Raw genomic sequence first — 25,026 nt, forward strand, 5'->3', positions numbered from 1 at the left:
CGTGGTCGTCCCCCGAGGCCGGTGTCGTTCCGCTGCACCACGTCCCCGTTGTCGCCCCCGAGGCCGGTGTCGTTCCGCTGCACCACGCCCCGTGGTCGTCCCCGAGGCCGGTGTCGTTCCGCTGCACCACGCCCCCGTGGTCGCCCCCGAGGCCGGTGTCGTTCCGCTGCACCACGTCCCCGTGGTCGTCCCCGAGGCCGGTGTCGTTCCGCTGCACCACGTCCCCGTGGTCGCCCCCGAGGCCGGTGTCGTTCCGCTGCACCACGTCCCCGTGGTCGTCCCCGAGGCCGGTGTCGTTCCGCTGCACCACGTCCCCGTGGTCGTCCCCCGAGGCCGGTGTCGTTCTGCTGCACCATGTCCCCGTGGTCGTCCCCGAGGCCGGTGTCGTTCCGCTGCACCACGCGTCCCGTGGTCGTCCCCGAGGCCGGTGTCGTTCCGCTGCACCACGTCCCCGTGGTCGTCCGCGCGGCCGGTGTCGTTCCGCTGCACCACGTCCCCGTGGTCGTCCCCGAGGCCGGTGTCGTTCCGCTGCACCATGTCCCCGTGGTCGTCCCCGAGGCCGGTGTCGTTCCGCTGCACCACGTCCCCGTGGTCGTCCCCGAGGCCGGTGTCGTTCCGCTGCACCACGTCCCCGTGGTCGTCCCCGAGGCCGGTGTCGTTCCGCTGCACCACGTCCCCGTGGTCGTCCCCGAGGCCGGTGTCGTTCCGCTGCACCACGTCCCCGAGGCCGGTGTCGTTCCGCTGCACCATGTCCCCGTGGTCGTCCCCGAGGCCGGTGTCGTTCCGCTGCACCACGTCCCCGTGGTCGTCCCCGAGGCCGGTGTCGTTCCGCTGCACCACGTCCCCGTGGTCGTCCCCGAGGCCGGTGTCGTTCCGCTGCACCACGTCCCCGTGGTCGTCCCCGAGGCCGGTGTCGTTCCGCTGCACCACGCCCCCGTTGTCGCCCCCGAGGCCGGTGTCGTTCCGCTGCACCACGTCCCCGTGGTCGTCCCCCGAGGCCGGTGTCGTTCCGCTGCACCACGTCCCGTGGTCGTCCCCGAGGCCGGTGTCGTTCCGCTGCACCACGTCCCCGTGGTCGTCCCCCGAGGCCGGTGTCGTTCCGCTGCACCACGCCCCGTGGTCGTCCCCGAGGCCGGTGTCGTTCCGGCTGCACCACGTCCCCGTGGTCGCCCCCGAGGCCGGTGTCGTTCCGCTGCACCACGTCCCCGTGGTCGTCCCCGAGGCCGGTGTCGTTCCGCTGCACCACGTCCCCGTGGTCGTCCCCGAGGCCGGTGTCGTTCCGCTGCACCATGTCCCCGTGGTCGTCCCCGAGGCCGGTGTCGTTCCGCTGCACCACGTCCCCGTGGTCGTCCCCGAGGCCGGTGTCGTTCCGCTGCACCACGTCCCCGTGGTCGTCCGCGCGGCCGGTGTCGTTCCGCTGCACCACGTCCCCGTGGTCGTCCCCGAGGCCGGTGTCGTTCCGCTGCACCACGTCCCCGTGGTCGTCCCCGAGGCCGGTGTCGTTCCGCTGCACCACGTCCCCGTGGTCGTCCCCGAGGCCGGTGTCGTTCCGCTGCTGCTGGTGCAGCACGTCGGGGGCTTTCCACAACCATAAGACATATGAGCGAGTTGAAACCACTTGTCAGAGAGGGAAAAAGTCATCTATCATCTTTGTTGTTGTGAGTGGCAGGGGGAGGGGCTTGGTGTGTGTAAACAGAGAGGAAGAGGCGAAGTGAGACGTTTCACTCTCGCCAAACTCTGTCCTAAGCTTATCGCCTGCCTTCATGACTTTGGAACAACGACTCCCATTGTCAGGGCGGAGACATGAGCATCTGGTCATTATATACAGATCTCTGGTGTAAATGGGAAGCCACACACAGCACAGAAGGAGCGAAGGAGACGTGGACATAGAAACTATTTGGAATATACGCAAAAACATACATTCAAATGAATTGGATATATCGCCCTGTCTTACACACACACACACACACACACACACACACACACACACACACACACACACCACAGGAGAGAAAGAGGAACAGAGCGAAACAATGGGAGTGAGAGGAGGAGAGATTGAGGGAGAGATGGTGCACTGTCTGCAAAAGTAATGTGGGTGAATTAGACAGAACTGATGACCCTATACTGACGCAGCGTTTCACACACACACACACACACACACGGAAACACACACACACGGAAACCCACACACACGGAAACCCACACACACGGAAACCCACACACACGGAAACCCACACACACACGGAAACCCACACACACGGAAACCCACACACACGGAAACCCACACACACACATGGAAACCCACACACACGGAAACCCACACACACATCATTCCTTTCCTAGTGTACTGTATAAGGGACGGTATTGATTTCCAGAGAGGATAAAAAGTCTGATTGAAAAATTCCACAGGAACACAATCATCCAGTTGTCTGGAGTGTGTGTGTGCATGCGTGTGTCTGCTGTTAGACAGAGAGTCCTGTGTAAGAGCGCCTCTCTAATATAACATTACACACAAGACACTAAGGTGTCATACACCCACACACTTCCCCACGGATAAAGAGAACATAGTCATTCAGAACCTGACCTCAGCATGCCACAGTCATCACACACACACACACACACACACACACACACACACACACACACACACACACACACACACACACACACACACACACAGCTTGTCACTCCTGACCCGAGGCTTCTCATCCACCTAACAGACTGTCTGTCCACATCAAGTCTCCCCCACATGACAGAGTGGGAGAGAGTTGGGAACTTTTGTGTAATGTTGACTGTTTAATTTGTATTGTTTAATTAACTTTTGTTTATTATCTATTTCACTTGTTTCCTATGCCATATGTTTCCCCTTGAATTGAATTGAGAAAGCGAGAGACAGCGAGAGAGCGAGAGAGAGATAGCGAGAGAGAGATAGCGAGAGAGAGAGATAGCGAGCGAGAGATAGCGAGAGAGAGAGCGAGAGAGAGCGAGAGAGAGAGCGAGAGAGAGAGAGAGAGAGCGAGCGAGAGAGCGAGAGAGAGAGCGAGCGAGAGAGAGAGAGCGAGAGAGAGCGCGAGAGAGAGAGCGAGAGAGAGCGAGAGAGAGCGAGCGAGAGCGAGAGAGCGAGCGAGAGCGAGAGAGCGCGAGAGAGAGCGCGCGAGAGAGAGCGCGCGAGAGAGAGCGAGAGAGAGAGCGAGAGAGAGCGAGAGAGAGCGAGCGAGCAAGCGAGAGAGAGCGAGAGAGAGAGAGAGAGAGAGAGAGAGAGAGAGAGAGAAGGGGAAAGGAACAACTGCAGTGCTACGCGAGGTCAAAGAAGGAATGAAGGATTGAAAAAAGGGAGACATGAGCTCTACATGCAGGTATGCATACTGCTAGCTGTTTCCTCCGGCGTGCGTGTGCGTGTGTGTGTGTGCGTGTGTGTGTGTGTGTGTGTGCGTGTGTGTGTGTGCGTGTGTGTGTTTACAGTAGAGAGAGGAGCCAAATGCTAGCAGACGGGCTGAGATGACATCACTAGGGCCTGGAGTTTTTCCTAGAGCATAACACTAGCAACTGAAATGTTCCTCTCATCCCTCATACCATGTGACCTGCCCAGGGAAAACTCCAGGCTCCAGACATTATCAATGACAACAACACTTCAGCCAACTACAGATCAATAGCGAGAGAAACGCACAATGAATCAATCTATCAAATGTATTTATAAAGCCCTTTTTACATCAAACGTCTTGCAGCCTTTCCTTTCCTCCTCTAGAGGATAGTTATCATGCAGGTTTTAGGGAAACAGCTTGAAAGAGTGTATTGTGCAGTGTAATGGTTACTACTACTCTACACATGGTGGGAAACTGTCCCGTTCAACTGTTCTGGCCCTACAAAAGGTATTCAGACCAGGAGTACACACACACACACACACACACACACACACACACACACACACACACACACACACACACACACACACACACACACACACACACACACACACACACACAGGAGTACCTTTGTGAGAGAGTGGGTAGAGGAGATATGAGGAGGGGGAGGGGAGAGAGAACGGGGTAAGAATGTTAACTTTGAGGAGAACACACACTCAGAGACAGAGAGGCTCTGTATAGGCGACGGGACTCTCCCAGGATTCCCTGGCCTGCCAGCTTTCTGCCACATGTGCAGTGTGTGTGTGTGTACAGACTCGCTCCAAACAGAGTCTCTATACCTACAAGAAAGAGAGAGAGGCTGTGTGTGTGTGTGTGTGTGTGTGTGTGTGTGTGTGTGTGTGTGTGTGTGTGTGTGTGTGCGTGCGTGCGTGCGTGCGTGCATGCGTGCATGCGTGCTCGTAGTTGTAGTTATTCTGCCCTGTAATTGCTGTAATGATATGTCATCCACAGAGAGGAACTCAGCACGGGTGGGGTGGAATGCCTCCCCACACGTTTAAACAGGTCTCTATGTACACTGTGAGAGCTGAGGCCTTGGGGTAGGCTTTTTGAGAGAGCCTTGATTTAACACCTGAGGAAGGAAATAGAAGGACAGGCACACACACACATTACAACTGTAGGAAGTTGTAGAAACAGACAGTACTACATAGCATAATATGTTCCTAATTGTTTACGGTATGACGGTATTTGACGGTATTGATTTTGAATAATAAGTAACACATACATTCTCAGTGATTTCCATGCGTCTTTCTCCATTCTGCTCGTCTAATCAAACTTCAACCAAAACACTTTTCAACATTTTCAGCAATTTCTGATTTCCAGAAATCATTTGTTGTCATTTCCACACTGCCATGTAGGGCTGCATGATATGGGCCAGAAATTAGGAGGCAAAGTGGGAAGCAGCATTGTTGTCATCAACATCTTGTTGCTACATTGACCATGCAGACTGAAGAGCGAACGGCCAGTAGTCTCGCGGTCACAGTGGTGCCAACTATCTCTCAGTGAGAATCGCTATTGGCTCCTTGATTTGTCGCTAGATGAAGTATTTGCCGTTGCCGTGACGACGTCACAGCACCAATTTGCCTTGCTGTGGCACAGCTGCGGTTCCCGACATAGCGTTTTCAGCCCCTCCCCGTGTGCTTCTCTGCCTTCCTGTGACTTCTGTTGCTCGGACAGCTTTTCCCACTCTAGGTTGCTACAGAACTTAGTGGGCTAAGTCACTAAATGTAATCAAAACCGTGGCAAAACTCCCAAAGGCAGCCTGAAAAGTAGCTGAATTTGTCTCTTTTACCAATAAAAATCACTGGAGGGGTCCGTAAACTCTCTAAATATAGCGACAGTCACTAAACTAGCAACACCGCGTGGTCGAGCAACAACAACTGTGCTCCTTGAGTGACAGGGGATGGGGCTTGGTGAGGGAGGGAGGGAGGGAGGGATAGGCTTGGGAGGTATCCAGATTGTCATACAGACCTTGTGCCATTCCGGGATATTCAGTAATACCGTCACTGAACACAAGGGGAGATATTTTCAAACCCCACTGAGCCTTTGTAATCAATGCTAACAAGCATTGCAAACCTTTTATACAGTCTATGTCCTAAACTATTTTCAGTACAGACATCCCAGCTCATAAAGTTTTTCTAGTATTAAAAAAAATGCTACTCACAGTTTGCTGTACCCAGACAACAAATATTAGACAGCTAGACTCTTGACCCAGCAGGGGATTCTCTGCTGTTACCTTCCAAAGCTTGATTTTAGTAGAAGCTAACCACCTAGCTAGATACTAAATTAGCAAACCAAACGCACATCTGCAGAGCATTTGGCACATTTAGACAGTTAACTTAACAGTTAGAAGATATCTAGCTGGCAAACATTTAGTTGTGAATTCCATACAGTCACTAGATCACCTGGCGCTCCCTGCACAACAAGGCTCTGGTCTCTGATGGTGGTGTGCTTGTAAACAAACTCCACGTGACTGGGGACTACCTGTAAGCTACATAATGAAAAATGATGTGACAGGTGAAATGAAGAACTCCATGTCCTTTATCTCCTAACGTATTGCACAAGTTGACTGCAGGTATTTACTTAAAAAGTAGCTACGAATATTCAAATGTATAAAAAAAAAAAAGTCAAACTTTCAACAGTATTGAAAAACCATCCCGTGGCTATTTCCAAATACCCCGGTTTACATTATACTGTATATACGGTATACCGCCCATGCCTAGGGAGAGAAACGACTCAAGTAGCAGAGTTAACTATAAAAACAGATGTTACACAAGGCACAGTGGTGTACGACATGTAACAAACCAAACATTGAAATACCGTTGCAGAGGGTAAAGTAAAAACCCAAACCGGTCTGTACATCAATACCAGTATACAGTAAAATATGGTATTCCACCCAGCCCTAGACCAGACAGACTGTCACATGTTACTAGGGTGACAAAATCCAGGTAAATCTCCATAGAAGGCAGGAACCTAGGAAGAAACCTAGAGAGGAACCAGGCTCTCTCTCTCCTGTCTTTCTCCTACTCCCTGTGAATACCAGTCATTCTGTAGATGATTCAGTAGACGAGGTGTGCGTGTATGTGTGTGTGGTTCAGAAAGCGCTGACTTCAGACGTGTCAGTACTTGGCCCAGGAAACGACAGGATCAGCACTTCTCTCTCTCTCTCTCTCCTTTTCTTTCTATCATCTCTCCTATTTCCTTCACTCCTCTTTCCATCTCTCCTATTTCCTTCACTCCTCTTTCCATCTCACATTTTTCCTTCACTCCTCTTTCCATCTCACATTTTTCCTTCACTCCTCTTTCCATCTCTCCTATTTCCTTCACTCCTCTTTCCATCTCTCCTATTTCCTTCACTCCTCTTTCCCTCTCTCCTATTTCCTTCACTCCTCTTTCCATCTCTCCTATTTCCTTCACTCCTCTTTCCCTCTCTCCTATTTCCTTCACTCCTCTTTCCATCTCTCCTTTTTCCTTCTCTTTCATTATCTATTCTTTCTTTCTCTCCTCTCACTGTCTCTCTGACATGTCTCTCCCTCTCTCTCTTGTTAATCTCTCTGGGTTCTCTCTCTCCTCTCCTCTCTCCTTCTCTCTCTCCTCTCCTCTCTCTACTTTGACTCTCTGAAACAAACACAGAGAAAAGAAGCAAGAGACAACTCTGACACTAGACGTTTGATTGGCTGAAATAGGCCTCTGCTCTCTGATAGGCTGTGACAGAGTTAGAACGAGGAGGAAGAGAAGTGAAACAGCAGTGTATTCCCATGGCCAGACGGAGTTATATAACACACACACACCGCCTGGACTAAGATAACACTCACACCGCCAGACAAGGACAACTCCCTCACTCACACACACACACACACACACACACACACACACACACACACACACACACACACACACACGGGAGAGACGATGAGAGGAGAAGGGAGGAGAGTGACCTACTGGGTTTGAAACCATGTGTGCCACAAGACTGTATTATCCCACAAAGCCCAAGTCTAACCATTTTCATTACACACACACACACTAGCATAAACAAGTAGCAGTGTTAGCATTATATTATTAGTCCATAGGCTGAGCAGATGCGTGTCTTCCAGTGAGCACTCCCTCCCACCTCCTCCTCCTCCTCCTCCTCCTCCTGCTCCTCTTGCAGCTGGCTGGCTGGCTGGCTGGCTGGGTGTGGGTGTGTGTGTGTGTGTGTGTGTGTGTGTGTGTGTGTGTGTGTGTGTGTGTGTGTGTGTGTGTGTGTGTGTGTGGGGCTGTGGGTTTACTGCCTCCTGGCCTCCTGGCCCCCTGCCCAGCCACACACAGCTACTGCCACGTAGCTGCTAACGCTAACGCTAAGGCCAGCCCAGGGAGAGAAAGAGAGAGACAGAGAAGCTACAGCGCCACTCCGTTCCTGCATCAAAACATTGCAGGAGACTACAGTGTGCAAACACACACAACATACATAAAAGAACCACAATCTACATTGTCGTATCAACTAACTAGGTATGACCAGGCCCCCAGTGTCCGGTCTGGAGCGGGAAGTCATGAGCTCTTCTGGTCAGCTACCACGTAGCAACCTAGCAGTGCCAAAAGCGCCGGTCTGCCCTAGAAAGCCTATGTAAATTACGATCGCCAGGACGACCAAACTATTTTTTTCCCCTGAGGTCTGCTTTGGCCTCTAAAATGTGTTTATTATGACCAAGTTCAATCCCCACTGTGAATTATTTTAAAGTTCACTACAAATGGAGATATTGAATTAAGTAGTGATCCATGCTGACTGCTACATCTGTCCTCACACAGGACCACGTGCTGACACCGACCAATCACGGCTCACGCCCTCATGCACGCTCTTTGCACGTGCACCCAGCAGCACTGGGATGACTCTCTCAGGTAGGATGAAAACGACTACATCGACCATGATCCTTTGCTAGTTACAACCACTTTTTTTTGGTGCCATTCAGCCCCATTCATCAATAATGGCACACTTCAAATTCAAATAGTTCTGGCTTCATTCGCCATCGGGAGTTTTCCACAGGAATACGTGGATGACATCAGAGCTATAACTATCTACTGGTTTTAATGTATACGGGTTCGACCAATCAGATCTCTCCTTCCCAAAATGCCTTCTGTTGATGTTTGCAGCCACACACCCAGGCCTTTTCCTTTTCATCCCCGTCCTCATCTTATCTTCCTCCTCCTCTAGCTCTTCATTCCTCTCCCAATCCCACAGCTCCAGAGCCAGACGCTCAGCCAGAGCCATATGTAGCCCAAATTGAGGCACTGATCCTGGGGAGAGCTCTATGTGAGCCCCCCATACACCCTGGATCTCAGGAGCTCAGACAGACCTACCCTTACTGAGACCAGGGGTGAATATAAAACACACACAGGCCACAGGCTCATGCACACTCCATCATATAGAAATGCACCTAGTCCAAGTGCACATACACATACACAACACAACACAGCACCACAACACCACAACACAGCACCACAACACCACAACACAGCACCACAACACCACAACACAGCACCACAACACAGCACCACAACACAGCACCACAACACCGCACCACAACACCACAGCACCACACCACAGCACCACAACAACACAGCACCGCACCACAACACCACAACACAGCACCACAACACAACACAGCACCACACCACAGCACCACAACAACACAGCACCGCACCACAACACCACAACACAGCACCACAACACAACACCACAACACAGCACCACACCACAGCACCACAACAACACAGCACCGCACCACAACACCACAACACCGCACCACAACACCACAACACAGCACCACACCACCACAACACAGCCCCACCACAACACAGAACCACACCACAACACCACCGCACCACACCACCACAACACAGCACCACAACACCACAACACAGCATCACACCACTACATCACAACATAGCACCACACCACAACACAGCACCACACCACCACAAAACCACAACACAGCACCACACCAGCACAACACAGCACCACGCCACAACACCACCGCACCACACCACCACAACACAGCACCACAACACCACAACACAGCATCACAACACACCACAACACCACAGCACCGCACCACACCACCACACCACACCACAATACAGCACCACAACACCACAACACAGCACCACAACACCACAACACACCACAACACAGCACCACACCCCAACACAGCACCACAACACCACAACACAGCACCACAACACCACAACACAGCACCACAACACAGCACCACACCCCAACACCACAACAACACCACACCGCAACCACACCACAACACCACAACACAGCACCACAACACCACACCACAACACCATAACACAGCATCACAACACCACACCACAACACAGCACCACAACACCACAACACAGCACCACAACACCACACCACAACACCATAACACAGCATCACAACACCACAACACAACCCCACAACACCACAACACAACACCACAACACCACACCACAACACCACAACACAGCATCACAACACCACAACACAACACCACACCACAACACAGCACCACAACACCATAACACAGCACCACAACACCACAACACAACACCACACCACAACACCACAACACAACACCACACCACAACACCACAACACAACACCACAACACCACACCACAACACCACAACACAGCATCACAACACCACAACACAACATCACAACACCACAACACAACACCACAACACAGCACCACAACACCACAACACAACACAACACAGCACCACAGCACAGCACCACAACACCACAACACAGCACCACAACACACCACAACACCACAGCACCACAACACCACAACTCAGCAGACGGAACCTCGACATGATTTATTGACTGTTATTTGTAATGATGTGGGGTCAATGATCATAAGGGGTCTGACAAACAGTTAGAGTCAGGGGCTAAGGCTTGGGGTTAGAGGTCAAGGTTAGCATGATGTCTATCTCCCATCCTCCTTCCATCCCTCCCTCCCTCCTCCTTACCCTCCCTCTTCCCCACTCACTTCCAAAACATTATTCTCTCTTTTCTGTCCTCTCTTCCTCTCTCCCTTTTCCTTTCCTCGCCCTTTCTTATCATCAGGGAGTGAAAGAGGAAGGGACAGAGAGAGAAAAGAAGAGAGAGAAAAATGGAAAGAGAGAGGGAGAGAAGGAGAGGGAGAGAGCAGGGGGGAGGGGTTTGGGGTGGAGTTGTTCCCGCTAAATCATCCCACATGGTTGAGCGTGCTTAGTTTAAGCAAACACTGCTACTTCCTCCTCGTCAGAAGCAAAACACACACACACAGACATGCAGACACAGACATGCAGACACAGACAGGCAGACACAGACAGGCAGACACAGACAGGCAGACACAGACAGGCAGACACAGACAGGCAGACACAGACAGGCAGACACAGACAGGCAGACACAGACATGCAGACACAGACAGGCAGACACAGACAGGCAGACACAGGCATGCAGACACAGACATGCAGACACAGACATGCAGACACAGACAGGCAGACACAGACATGCAGACACAGACAGGCAGACACAGACATGCAGACACAGACAGACAGACACAGACATGCAGACACAGACATGCAGACACAGACATAGACACATTGACCTATGCAATGGCAGCTCAAGCCCTCAAATACAGACAACAAACCCCAGCCCCCACCCCCCAACACACACATACCCAGCCCCTATCCTGGCTTAGACATACACTGTACCCCACCACAGCTTCTCTCTCCACTCTAAACCCTGAGGGTGAAAGGGGAAGTTCACCCCAAAACACCTCTGGGCCCTTTACAACACTTGCCTGGCCAATTTTCATCAATCCAGGCTGTTTTTAGGTCCAATGTTTGCGTATTTAGATTTCTGCAATGCTACATTTCCCGAAATCACCTAAAATGCATTAAAAAAACAATGGGTATTTCTCGTTATATAAGCAGTGATTGATGACTTGCCAAATAAATGTATTTTGATGTAACAGGTCAAACACAGCAACGACCTACTTGGTGCTGGCGTAAGGTTTTCTATACCGTCTGTCATCCGGTTGATGCTCTCCTTCCTGGTTCTAAGATGGATAATTACAGGAGGCAGGACGAAGGAGCGTCTCACTATTGGTCTTCGAGAAAGGAAGTCAGGACAACAGTAAGTAAACAAAGAGATGTTAGCTAGTAGTAGTAGCAGAGATGTTTCTAACCCATTGTTTTATCTGTGGTGGTAGTATTGGCACAGTCGAACGGGAAACCTGTCTGGCCAAAATGAGGTGCAATAATACCCCTTGTCAGATCAGACAAACAGCACATTTTCACTTCTTTCCTGCCCGTGAAAGCAATAGAGATTTGCGTCAGGCATGGCTACAGGCCATCCAACATTCTGAGTAGTGTTGATACAGCACCTGAAGTCATTTGCGGTTATCAGTGTGCAGTGATCATTTTGTGGCCACTGACTACAATAGGGACTGTTTGAAACTGTGTTCTGTTCCCACTGTCTTTCCATGGGGGACAAAGCTCCAGCCATTCGAGGTAAGTTAGGATGCTAGCTAGCTAGTTAGGTGGCTAACACCTGTTGCTAACATTAGTCACTACAAGTCATTTAGGACCCTATTTGTTTGCCATTCGCAAGTATTTTCTTTGGTATTCTAACGGTAATGTTACCCTGTCCTACTGACTGTTTGGTTTTTATTTGGCTTTGTGATGCAATTCCCTTTTCCATTACGTTACTTAAACAATACTGATAACAATTCCCTTTTCCATTGTTACTTAAACAATACTGATTACAATTCCCTTTTCCATTGTTACTTAAACAATACTGATAACAATTCCCTTTTCCATTGTTACTTAAACAATACTGATTACAATTCCCTTTTCCATTGTTACTTAAACAATACTGATTACAATTCTTCCAGTTACTTAAACAATACTGATTACAATTGTTACTCCACACTAGGTAGACATAGACTGTAATGTTACTCCACACTTAACATAGACTGTACATTGTTACTCACACAATACTAGACAGTAGACTGTTCCAATGTTACTTAAACAATACTGTAACAATTTACTTTCCAGCACTAGGTAGACAGTAGACTGTACTGTTACTCCACACTAGGTAGACAGTAGACTGTAATGTTACTCCACACTAGGTAGACAGTAGACTGTAATGTTACTCCACACACTAGGTAGACAGTAGACTGTAATGTTACTCCACACACTAGGTAGACAGTAGACTGTACTGTTACTCCACACTAGGTAGACAGTAGACTGTAATGTTACTCCACACACTAGGTAGACAGTAGACTGTAATGTTACTCCACACACTAGGTAGACAGTAGACTGTACTGTTACTCCACACTAGGTAGACAGTAGACTGTAATGTTACTCCACACACTAGGTAGACAGTAGACTGTAATGTTACTCCACACACTAGGTAGACAGTAGACTGTAATGTTACTCCACACTAGGTAGACAGTAGACTGTAATGTTACTCCACACTAGGTAGACAGTAGACTGTACCATTACTCCACACACTAGGTAGACAGTAGACTGTACCGTTACTCCACACTAGGTAGACAGTAGACTGTAATGTTACTCCACACACTAGGTAGACAGTAGACTGTAATGTTACTCCACACACTAGGTAGACAGTAGACTGCAATGTTACTCCACACTAGGTAGACAGTAGACTGTAATGTTACTCCACACTCTAGGTAGACAGTAGACTGTACTGTTACTCCACACTAGGTAGACAGTAGACTGTAATGTTACTCCACACTAGGTAGACAGTAGACTGTAATGTTACTCCACACACTAGGTAGACAGTAGACTGTAATGTTACTCCACACTAGGTAGACAGTAGACCGTACCGTTACTCCACACACTAGGTAGACAGTAGACTGTACCGTTACTCCACACTAGGTAGACAGTAGACCGTACCGTTACTCCACACACTAGGTAGACAGTAGACTGTACCGTTACTCCACACTAGGTAGACAGTAGACTGTAATGTTACTCCACACACTAGGTAGACAGTAGACTGTAATGTTACTCCACACTAGGTAGACAGTAGACCGTACCGTTACTCCACACACTAGGTAGACAGTAGACTGTAATGTTACTCCACACACTAGGTAGACAGTAGACTGTACCGTTACTTCACACACTAGGTAGACAGTAGACTGCAATGTTACTCCACACTAGGTAGACAGTAGACTGTACCGTTACTTCACACACTAGGTAGACAGTAGACTGCAATGTTACTCCACACTAGGTAGACAGTAGACTGTACCGTTACTCCACACACTAGGTAGACAGTAGACTGCAATGTTACTCCACACTAGGTAGACAGTAGACTGCAATGTTACTCCACACTAGGTAGACAGTAGTCTGTACCATTACTCCACACACTAGGTAGACAGTAGACTGTACCGTTACTCCACACTAGGTAGACAGTAGACTGTAATGTTACTCCACACACTAGGTAGACAGTAGACTGTACTGTTACTCCACACTAGGTAGACAGTAGACTGTAATGTTACTCCACACTAGGTAGACAGTAGACTGTACTGTTACTCCACACACTAGGTAGACAGTAGACTGTACCGTTACTCCACACTAGGTAGACAGTAGACTGTACCGTTACTCCACACTAGGTAGACAGTAGACTGTAATGTTACTCCACACTAGGTAGACAGTAGACTGCAATGTTACTCCACACTAGGTAGACAGTAGACTGTAATGTTACTCCACACACTAGGTAGACAGTAGACAGTACCGTTACTCCACACTAGGTAGACAGTAGACCGTACCGTTACTCCACACACTAGGTAGACAGTAGACTGTAATGTTACTCCACACTAGGTAGACAGTAGACCGTACCGTTACTCCACACTAGGTAGACAGTAGACTGTAATGTTACTCCACACACTAGGTAGACAGTAGACTGTAATGTTACTCCACACTAGGTAGACAGCAGACCGTACTGTTACTCCACACTCGGTAGACAGTAGACCGTACTGTTACTCCACACACTCGGTAGACAGTAGACTGTAATGTTACTCCACACTAGGTAGACAGTAGACTGTAATGTTACTCCACACTAGGTAGACAGTAGACTGTACCATTACTCCACACACTAGGTAGACAGTAGACTGTACCGTTACTCCACACTAGGTAGACAGTAGACTGTAATGTTACTCCACACACTAGGTAGACAGTAGACTGTAATGTTACTCCACACACTAGGTAGACAGTAGACTGCAATGTTACTCCACACTAGGTAGACAGTAGACTGTAATGTTACTCCACACACTAGGTAGACAGTAGACTGTAATGTTACTCCACACTAGGTAGACAGTAGACCGTACCGTTACTCCACACACTAGGTAGACAGTAGACTGTAATGTTACTCCACACACTAGGTAGACAGTAGACTGTAATGTTACTCCACACACTAGGTAGACAGTAGACTGTAATGTTACTCCACACACTAGGTAGACAGTAGACTGTACCGTTACTTCACACACTAGGTAGACAGTAGACTGCAATGTTACTCCACACTAGGTAGACAGTAGACTGTACCGTTACTTCACACACTAGGTAGACAGTAGACTGCAATGTTACTCCACACTAGGTAGACAGTAGACTGTACCGTTACTCCACACTAGGTAGACAGTAGACTGTAATGTTACTCCACACACTAGGTAGACAGTAGACTGTACTGTTACTCCACACTAGGTAGACAGTAGACTGTAATGTTACTCCACACTAGGTAGACAGTAGACTGTACTGTTACTCCACACTAGGTAGACAGTAGACCGTACCGTTACTCCACACTAGGTAGACAGTAGACTGTAATGTTACTCCACACTAGGTAGACAGTAGACTGTACTGTTACTCCACACACTAGGTAGACAGTAGACTGTAATGTTACTCCACACTAGGTAGACAGTAGACTGCAATGTTACTCCACACTAGGTAGACAGTAGACTGTAATGTTACTCCACACACTAGGTAGACAGTACCGTTACTCCACACTAGGTAGACAGTAGACCGTACCGTTACTCCACACTAGGTAGACAGTAGACTGTACCGTTACTCCACACTAGGTAGACAGTAGACTGCAATGTTACTCCACACTAGGTAGACAGTAGACTGTAATGTTACTCCACACACTAGGTAGACAGTAGACTGTAATGTTACTCCACACACTAGGTAGACAGTAGACTGTAATGTTACTCCACACACTAGGTAGACAGTAGACTGTAATGTTACTCCACACACTAGGTAGACAGTAGACTGTAATGTTACTCCACACACTAGGTAGACAGTAGACTGTACCGTTACTTCACACACTAGGTAGACAGTAGACTGCAATGTTACTCCACACTAGGTAGACAGTAGACTGTACCGTTACTCCACACTAGGTAGACAGTAGACTGTAATGTTACTCCACACACTAGGTAGACAGTAGACTGTACTGTTACTCCACACTAGGTAGACAGTAGACTGTAATGTTACTCCACACTAGGTAGACAGTAGACTGTACTGTTACTCCACACTAGGTAGACAGTAGACTGTAATGTTACTCCACACACTAGGTAGACAGTACCGTTACTCCACACTAGGTAGACAGTAGACCGTACCGTTACTCCACACTAGGTAGACAGTAGACCGTACCGTTACTCCACACTAGGTAGACAGTAGACTGCAATGTTACTCCACACTAGGTAGACAGTAGACTGTAATGTTACTCCACACACTAGGTAGACAGTAGACTGTAATGTTACTCCACACACTAGGTAGACAGTAGACCGTACCGTTACTCCACACACTAGGTAGACAGTAGACTGTAATGTTACTCCACACTACGTAGACAGTAGACTGTAATGTTACTCCACACTAGGTAGACAGTAGACTGTAATGTTACTCCACACTACGTAGACAGTAGACTGTACTGTTACTCCACACACTAGGTAGACAGTAGACTGTACTGTTACTCCACACTAGGTAGACAGTAGACTGTAATGTTACTCCACACACTAGGTAGACAGTAGACTGTACCGTTACTCCACACTACGTAGACAGTAGACTGTAATGTTACTCCACATAGGAGACAGTAATGTAATGTTACTCCACACTACGTAGACAGTAGACTGTAATGTTACTCCACACTACGTAGACAGTAGACTGTACTGTTACTCCACACACTAGGTAGACAGTAGACTGTACTGTTACTCCACACTAGGTAGACAGTAGACTGTAATGTTACTCCACACACTAGGTAGACAGTAGACTGTACCGTTACTCCACACTAGGTAGACAGTAGACTGTACCGTTACTCCACACTAGGTAGACAGTAGACTGTAATGTTACTCCACACTAGGTAGACAGTAGACTGTAATGTTACTCCACACTAGGTAGACAGTAGACTGTACCGTTACTCCACACTAGGTAGACAGTAGACTGTAATGTTACTCCACACTAGGTAGACAGTAGACTGTACCGTTACTCCACACTACGTAGACAGTAGACTGTACTGTTACTCCACACACTAGGTAGACAGTAGACTGTACCGTTACTCCACACTAGGTAGACAGTAGACTGTACCGTTACTCCACACACTAGGTAGACAGTAGACTGTAATGTTACTCCACACTAGGTAGACAGTAGACTGTAATGTTACTCCACACTAGGTAGACAGTAGACTGTACCGTTACTCCACACACTAGGTAGACAGTAGACTGTAATGTTACTCCACACACTAGGTAGACAGTAGACTGTACCGTTACTTCACACACTAGGTAGACAGTAGACTGCAATGTTACTCCACACTAGGTAGACAGTAGACTGTACCGTTACTCCACACTAGGTAGACAGTAGACTGTAATGTTACTCCACACACTAGGTAGACAGTAGACTGTACTGTTACTCCACACTAGGTAGACAGTAGACTGTAATGTTACTCCACACTAGGTAGACAGTAGACTGTACTGTTACTCCACACTAGGTAGACAGTAGACTGTAATGTTACTCCACACACTAGGTAGACAGTAGACTGTACCGTTACTCCACACTAGGTAGACAGTAGACTGTAATTGCCATTTGATGGTATTCCATCCACTCCTCCACACCACCAGCCCTCCCACACAGCAGAGCCCTGGCCACAGACAGACGGCTCAGACAATATCCAGGTAAACGCTGTCTCCCCCAGGTGCCCTCTGCTCCAGCCTTCTGAATGTGTGTGGGTGGGTACTGGAGCTTCTCTGTGCTTGGCTGACGTCAGGCAGTGTGAGAGGTGGCTAACACTCATGCTACCTGCCTGTCCTGAAGTGTGTCTGTGAAAACCACATAACCGTCTCTCCACCCCTTCCCTAAACTAGGATTGGATGTCCCCGTCGTCTGAGCAGCCACCCACCCCGTCCTCCTTTCCCTCTGCATTCCCGCCTGTCTCCAGACCCCACAGCCTCGTCGATGTCTACATAGCACCATTCCAGTCCATGCAAGTGGTAGGTTTTGTTAATGGAGGACTTATAACTGACAATGCTTCACTGGAACAAAACCGTCTCTCTCTCTCTCACACACACACACACACACACACACACACACACACACACACACACACACACACACACACACACACACACACACACACACACACACACACACACACACACACACACACACACACACACACACACACACACACACACACACACACACACAGGTATCTGACAGGGTACCAGACACCTCTAGATAAAAGCATCTATCTGTTTGTATTTGTTTGCCTCGGGTTCAATCTGAATGCCCATGTGCCCCCCACAAATGAAGCTCTGAAGCAAAACCATTTCCCTAGAAGCTACCGCCAGGGCTTCTGCAGCCAAGCAGAGTACTTTGTGGAGCAGCCGGACATCCAGCAAGATGCACTAGAGTCTGGTGAGAGAGGGACTGGGGAGAGGGGTTGGGGTGGCATTTGGGGATGTGGCAGAGACAAGCTGAGTTGGATAGAATGATTTGAAGAATATGAACAGTAGAAAGAATATTGCTTTCCATACGTTTTATAATGACCATGGTCTGTTGTCCTCGTTTGTAGAAGGCTTCCACACCCAAGACATGTTGTCGGCAGTCAGTCATCAGGTACAGTTGTCCCAGGGTCCAGGCTTTGGGAGGCCAGGCCAGTCAATATTTCTCAGGATTTTTTTTATCCTTACTGCTGCACACAAGTGGCTGTAACAATATTGGTATGTGTTGATCTAGAACAGCCTGCATGAGTTGATTGTGGAGATGGAAACAGGACTTCTCCCACCTGTTACTGTCTCTACACCACTGTCCATGGTTGCTTGCTTACGAACAGAGCATAACTAATGCTGAGTGACAGTAATTGTTGTGTTTTATAAACTGGGTGGTTCGAGCACTGAATGCTGATTGGCTGAAAGCCGTGGTATATCAGAACGTATATCACGGTATGACAAAACATGTATTTTTACTGCTCTAATTACGTTGATAACCAGTTTATAATAGCAATAAAGCACCTCAGGGGTTTGTGGTATATTGCCAATATACCACTGCTAAGGGCTGTATCCAAGCACTCCGCGTTGCATCTCGCATAAGAACAGCCCTTAGCCGTAGTATATTGGCCATATACCACACCCCCACGTTCCTTATTACTTAATTATATGTTTTACAACGTCTTTATAGTTTATTACGTGTTTAAAGTCTTTATTTAAAAAACTTGGAATACAATGTTATTTCTTTAAAACATGTATTTGTATACTATGTCGTGAGCCTCCTCTACTTCCTGGAATCCAACATAGCTTGGGGTCAGCATTGGGGTCAGGGTATTTAGATCGAATTGCCGCGACCACACAGGCTGGGAGTCCCGGCCTCGACCGAGACGTTCTCCCCTCAGCATCCACTCCAAAGTGATCCGTAGGAAACCAGTCTGTATTGTCAAAACTACAGAGAAAAGAACAAAATCACAATGTTACATACAACAATCAAAAGAACAAATAGGTCTAGGCCTATACAACATCAAATATAACAATGGGCTCAGGGATCATTAGGCCTGTTCATTTCAAAGCCATATTGATGATGGCACAAAATGATTGACAGCTCTCTTGCCTTATAGACTTGAAGACTGTATGGCCAAGTCATTGTTGAAATGGTGAGGCTGTTTGTCTTCCTCTTTAGTATGTGGGTTTACAGGCTAATCAATATATTAGTGGTGTAAAAGCTAGACTGGCAATTGCAGCAAAGAAAAAACTGTGGTGGAAAAATTGTCATACTTGAGTAACAGTAAAGACATCTTAATAGAAAATGACTCAAGTAAAAGTGAAAGTCACCCAGTAAAATACTACTTGAGTAAAAGTATTTGGTTTTATTTACTTTTAAGTATCAAAAGTAAATGTAATTGCTCAAATATATTTAGGTATCAAAAGTAAAAATAGAAATAATTTCAAATTCCTAATATTAAGCAACCCAGATGGCACCATTTTCGTGCACACCTCTCAGACATCATTTACAGACAAAGCATGTGTGTTTAGTGAGTCTGCCAGATCAGAGGCAGTAGGGATGACCAGGGATGTTCTCTTGATTAGTGCGTGAACTGGACCATTTTCCTGTCCTGCTAAGCATTTAAAATGTAACTTGTACTTTTGGGTGTCAGGGAAAATGTATGGAGTAAAAAGTACATAATTTTATTTAGGAATGTAGTGAAGTAAAAGTAAAAGTTGTCCAAAATATAAATAGTAAAGTACAGATACTCTAAAAAACTACTTAAATAGTACTTTAAAGTATTTTTACTTAAGTACTTTACACCACTGCATTTTGTTCACTAACACTATTGACTTTATACTTCTTACAATGTTTGGTAATATACAATATTGATTATTTAGACCATATTGTGAAGTACGCATCCCAAACATTCTACTTATGTGGCGGATCCACTCATTCTAGACACTGTTTACCTAGTAGATCTAACTTCAAGGGGAGACTACAGTAGCCAGGTACAGTTACATTATAGAGTGTAGGCAGGTAACTAGAAAATACAGTTGGGTATCATTAGCTAGCTATTTACTTGCATCTTAGAGAGGAATAATAAAATATATCCCAATTTCCAAAACACTTACACTTTCAGAGAGCTTCCCATTTGGGCTGTCAGGTGTGGCAAGTGCTTCCAGTTGATCCAGGGCATTCTGAAAAACGTCTCCAGAACCCCAGGATTGATGTTTACACACACACACAGGTCCTGTTCTTCTGCATCGTCGGTCTGATGCTTTGACCTCCTCCATGATGTGAATCAGACGATCCCGGAGGGGTAGAATTAGCTTATAAACTACATCCAAATACTCAAGCAATGGACCTAGAAATTGTCTGGGGTGGTGACAAATGGTCAGGCAAGCATTATAAAGGTCCCAGAAGTCTTTCTGGGTGAACTTCCTCTTTAAGGCCCGCACAAACTATATGATTTTAGCCGTCTTCTGCCACAGTTTTGCCGTCCCAGCAAAATGTGGACGTTGTGGGCTAATTCTTAGGAAACGAATTAGCCCACAACGACGGTCGGACGTCTTGGCTCGTTCAGTGTGACAGGGTTTACATCTGCCGATTAAGCAACGCTGCGTGCGGTCGTAGGCTCCGTCAGAAACGTTGAGCCTTTATCGTGTAGTGTGGGCTGGTGTTACGAGCCGATCCCGGTGACGGACCAATAGGAACACGGCCAGCACTAAGTATGCACACAATAATATGATTATTATGAATAGTCAGATTAATATAATAGTTTGATTGAAACGTTAACATGCTTCTCAAGAAGAACGATTTCCTTAATAATCTTGTTGAGACTACATGTCATCTGAAATCAGGCGACCTGATGGGATTTTGATAAATAGACAAAATAAACATTGTACCACAGCAGCCATGTTATTTCAGGGAAGTTCGGACATAAAAAAATAAAATAAAGTCTATATGTGAAAATTATTTCTAGATGTATACTTTAAGTTTATTCCGAACATGTGCGGATCAAATACACCGCTGCAGTTGACGTAGTCTGCGTCGGCTGATGTAGCCTCGCAAGCCAACGACAGAGTGTGACAACAGAACTGAAGCAAATTGTACAATCTAATCAGGATGATATCAACATTTTCATTTGGCAACATCGCACAGTGTGACATTTAGTCATCGTAAAAGACTGAATCTGAGAGAGAGAGGGAGGGGGGAGAGAGGGAGAGAGAGAGAGAGATCACAATGGAAAAGTATGCACATTCCACTGTGTGTTGGAATATATCCTCAGAATGCCTGGTCTCTCTTAGTGTGGGTGTGTGAGCGTGCATGTATGTGAGACAAAGGAAGGGCCGAGAGTTAATCCGTTAGAATAATATGGAATTAGTCCCAAAGAGTGGAGAGGACATTGCAGTGAAGTGGGAATGGAACTGGCACGCACACACCTATGTATAGGCTACACATACAAATCCTGAGGCCTGATTGAGGAGGAGGAATTTGACCTTGTGACCCCAGGCTGGGGGAGGTGTGTGTGTGTGTGTGTGTGTGTGTGTGTGTGTGTGTGTGTGTGTGTGTGTGATGATTTGTGGGGGGTCCTGCTTGGGGGCAAGGAGGGGCAAAGAAAAAGAAACGGGGAAAGGGGGAAGAGAGAGGAGAGGTAGAAATGACAGAGGTATGTAAGTAGGGGAGGAGGGGGTGTGGCATGGCCTGGTTGATGCTAATGTTTCTAGCCTATCATTATAACGATGTATTGAGTTATTGCAGCAATTTAGCAACAATTTATATTTCCTTTTGAAGAAGATTTAACAGTATACTGACACACACAAACACACATACACATCCGTGAAACACACATCTGCATAAAACAGCCATTAAGAGCAGATGGAACTTTCCATAGCCATGCTAACACGCCTAGCATGCTAATGCAGGCACGAAAATGTGAGTTATGTCACAGATGTGTGTGTGTGTGTGTGTGTGTGTGTGTGTGTGTGTGTGTGTGTGTGTGTGTGTGTGTGTGTGTGTGTGTGTGTGTACTAATGTAGGCATGCTCACTCACTAAGACCAACGAGACAAACACACGTTTACCTTCCGCCGTTAGTGGCTAGGCTAGGAGAAGCTAATGTTAATAGCCATGAGTGACATATTAATAACATAGCTACGCTAGGGAAAGCTAACACTGTCAGCAATGAAAATCACTACAATAATGCAGGAGGATGTTAGCTGCAATGCTAGGAGAAGCTAACACTGCTAGCTAGTCCCAACGTCTACAGTGCCAGCCATAGGATACGGTAGAGTTCTCTTCATGGTCTGAGAGAGACACAGAGCCCTGCATCCCCAAGGAGGACACAGGGGACAAGAGAAAGAGGGAGGAAAGGAGAGGGGGAGAGGGAGGGTTTGAAACGGGGGTTGAAAGACTTCTTTTATCTCTGTCTAAATCAATTGTCAACAATGCAGGAAATCACCAAGAGGAGAAAAGGAGAGATGGGAGGGGAAATAGAGGGGAAAAGAGGGAGGAGGAGAGAGTTGGGGAAGGGGAGGAGGAGAGAGGTGGGGAGGTGAAAAGAGAGAGGGAGAAATTGAAAGAAAAGGAGAAAGAGAAAGAGGAGGGTAAATATTACAGGTCTGTGCCAAGTAAACATAAGGCGCTGGGATCCTTGAACAACGATCCAGCCTTCAGAGAGAGTGTGTGTGTGTGTGTGTGTGTGTGGGGGGGAGAGAAGGCCTCTGTCTGTGATTCAGATGGAACCTTTCTGTGAATGCTCGGTCAAGGAGGACAAAATAGGGAGGAGAACCACTCAGCACAGTGGCAGGCAGTGGCGGTAAACTTTTCGCTAATACACACACACAAGGCTGGGACATCACTGGCTATCAGCTTGGTCTGGGGTTCTGAGAATGTCAAGACAATTATCCTTCAACACACACACTGAACCTAACACACACACACACACACAAACTGCTGGGCGGTATACCGTATTTTACTATATACCGGTATTTATGCACGGACCGGTTTGGGTTTTTACTTTACCTTCCATAACGGTATTTTAATGTTTGGTTTGTTAAAACCTGTCTGGGCTAGGGGGCAGTATTTTCACGGCCGGATGAAAAACGTACCCAATTTAAACAGTTTACTACTCTGGCCCAGAAACTAGAACATGCATATTATTAGTAGATTTTGATTGGAAACACTCTGACGTTTCTAAAACTGTTTGAATGGTGTCTGTGAGTATAACAGAACTCATATGGCAGGCAAAAACCTGATAAAAATCCAAGCAGGAAGTGAAAAGTCTGAGAATTGTAGTTCTTCTTTTGATTCTCTATCGAAGCTCCAGTGTCTGTGGGGTGACGTTGCACTTCCTAAGGCTTCCATTGGCTGTCTAAAGCCTTCAGAAAGTGGTTTGAGCATTTTTCCTGTCACTGGGCAGAGTATAGGAGCTCAGTTACTGAGTGGTCTGCCTGGCAACAAAGGGATTGGATATGCTCGGTCCCGCGAGCGCACCCCTCCTTCTTTTTCTTCTTGAATGAATATGCAGTAGGAATATTATCGCAATTTTACGTAAAAAATGCCATAAAGATTGATTTTAAACAGCGTTTGACATGCTTCTAAGTACGGTAATGGAACATTTTTACTTTTCGTCTCTCGTTCCGCGCTCGCGCATTACCCTTTGGATAGTGCTCTGAACGCACGAACAAAACTGAGGTATTTGGACATAAATATGGATTATTTGGAACAAAAACAACATTTCTTGTGCTAGTCTGTATTTTCTTAGCAAGTTAAGCTAAAACGTGTTAGCCACTAATGCTAATCGCTAGTTAGCTGGCTAGCTAATAAAAGTACTGAGTCAGAGCAAATGCAGCTAGCTAATACAGCCTGATATCAGTACTGGTGTAGGCTTAAATTAGCATGTTGTTTGTGTAACAGTATCTTCTAAATCAATGAGGAATAAAGGAAGCATTAATATGTTGGCTATATGAATAAAGATGTAATGTAGCCAAAGATTATAGCGTCCCCTTGGGAACACTGAACATTACTTTGGTTCCTACCCTGTCACAATAGCTTGTCCATGGCATTTTCATTTGTTGTCATGTCAAACAACACTACATTCAAAGTGCCCACTATTATTTATATTCTAACTATTGAATTATAGTAAGCATTCTATTTCCATGATTCCAAAAGTTTACCCAAATGTGTTGATCTAAATCGCAATTGCAAAATTTGGTTAAAAATAGGGCCTTGTATTTTTGCCCATATTGTGGCAGTGTGGAAATTATCTCAAATGAATCCAGAAATTGATGCAAATGCAGGAAATGATTTTAGGTTGAAGTTGAATTGAACAGTATAAACCAATCAGAATGGAGAAAGACCCATTGAAATCATTCAGAATATATGTGGTGCCACCCTAGGGTCATGCACTACTCATAAAGCAAATTTAGCACTTTTATTCATCAAAAACATAAAATACCATCAAAAGCCTGTTAAAAATGTGAAAAATACCATGACATGATATTTTGGCCATATCGCCCAGCCCTACCTTAGCTAAGTAAACCTTTAAAATGCCACTTTAACCAAGGTATATTTATGTAACTTAAATAAATGAAAGTCATACTTCAT

At 46.8% G+C, this 25,026-nt stretch overlaps 2 protein-coding genes across 5 annotated transcripts in view; both read right to left on the bottom strand.

Moving 5' to 3' along the window:
• Positions 1-8,664, bottom strand: part of LOC123727725 (putative per-hexamer repeat protein 5) — a 9,248-nt gene extending 584 nt beyond the window's left edge. Inside the window, exons 1-4 of the mRNA XM_045696708.1 lie at positions 8,553-8,664; positions 1,109-1,578; positions 404-1,056; positions 1-344 (exon numbers count right to left, since the gene is read on the bottom strand). The exon at positions 1-344 is cut by the window's left edge and continues 584 nt beyond it. Of these exons, the coding sequence (XP_045552664.1) occupies positions 1-344; positions 404-1,056; positions 1,109-1,578; positions 8,553-8,664 (1,579 nt within the window). The remainder of the gene's footprint in view (positions 345-403; positions 1,057-1,108; positions 1,579-8,552) is intronic.
• The window catches only part of fndc3ba (fibronectin type III domain containing 3Ba), a 117,946-nt gene that overhangs the window by 90,491 nt on the left and 2,429 nt on the right, over positions 1-25,026 (bottom strand). The gene's annotated exons all lie outside the window — the stretch shown is intronic.

The sequence above is a fragment of the Salmo salar genome, chromosome ssa16 (genome assembly GCF_905237065.1).
Source record: "Salmo salar chromosome ssa16, Ssal_v3.1, whole genome shotgun sequence".
Lineage (NCBI taxonomy): Eukaryota > Metazoa > Chordata > Actinopteri > Salmoniformes > Salmonidae > Salmo > Salmo salar.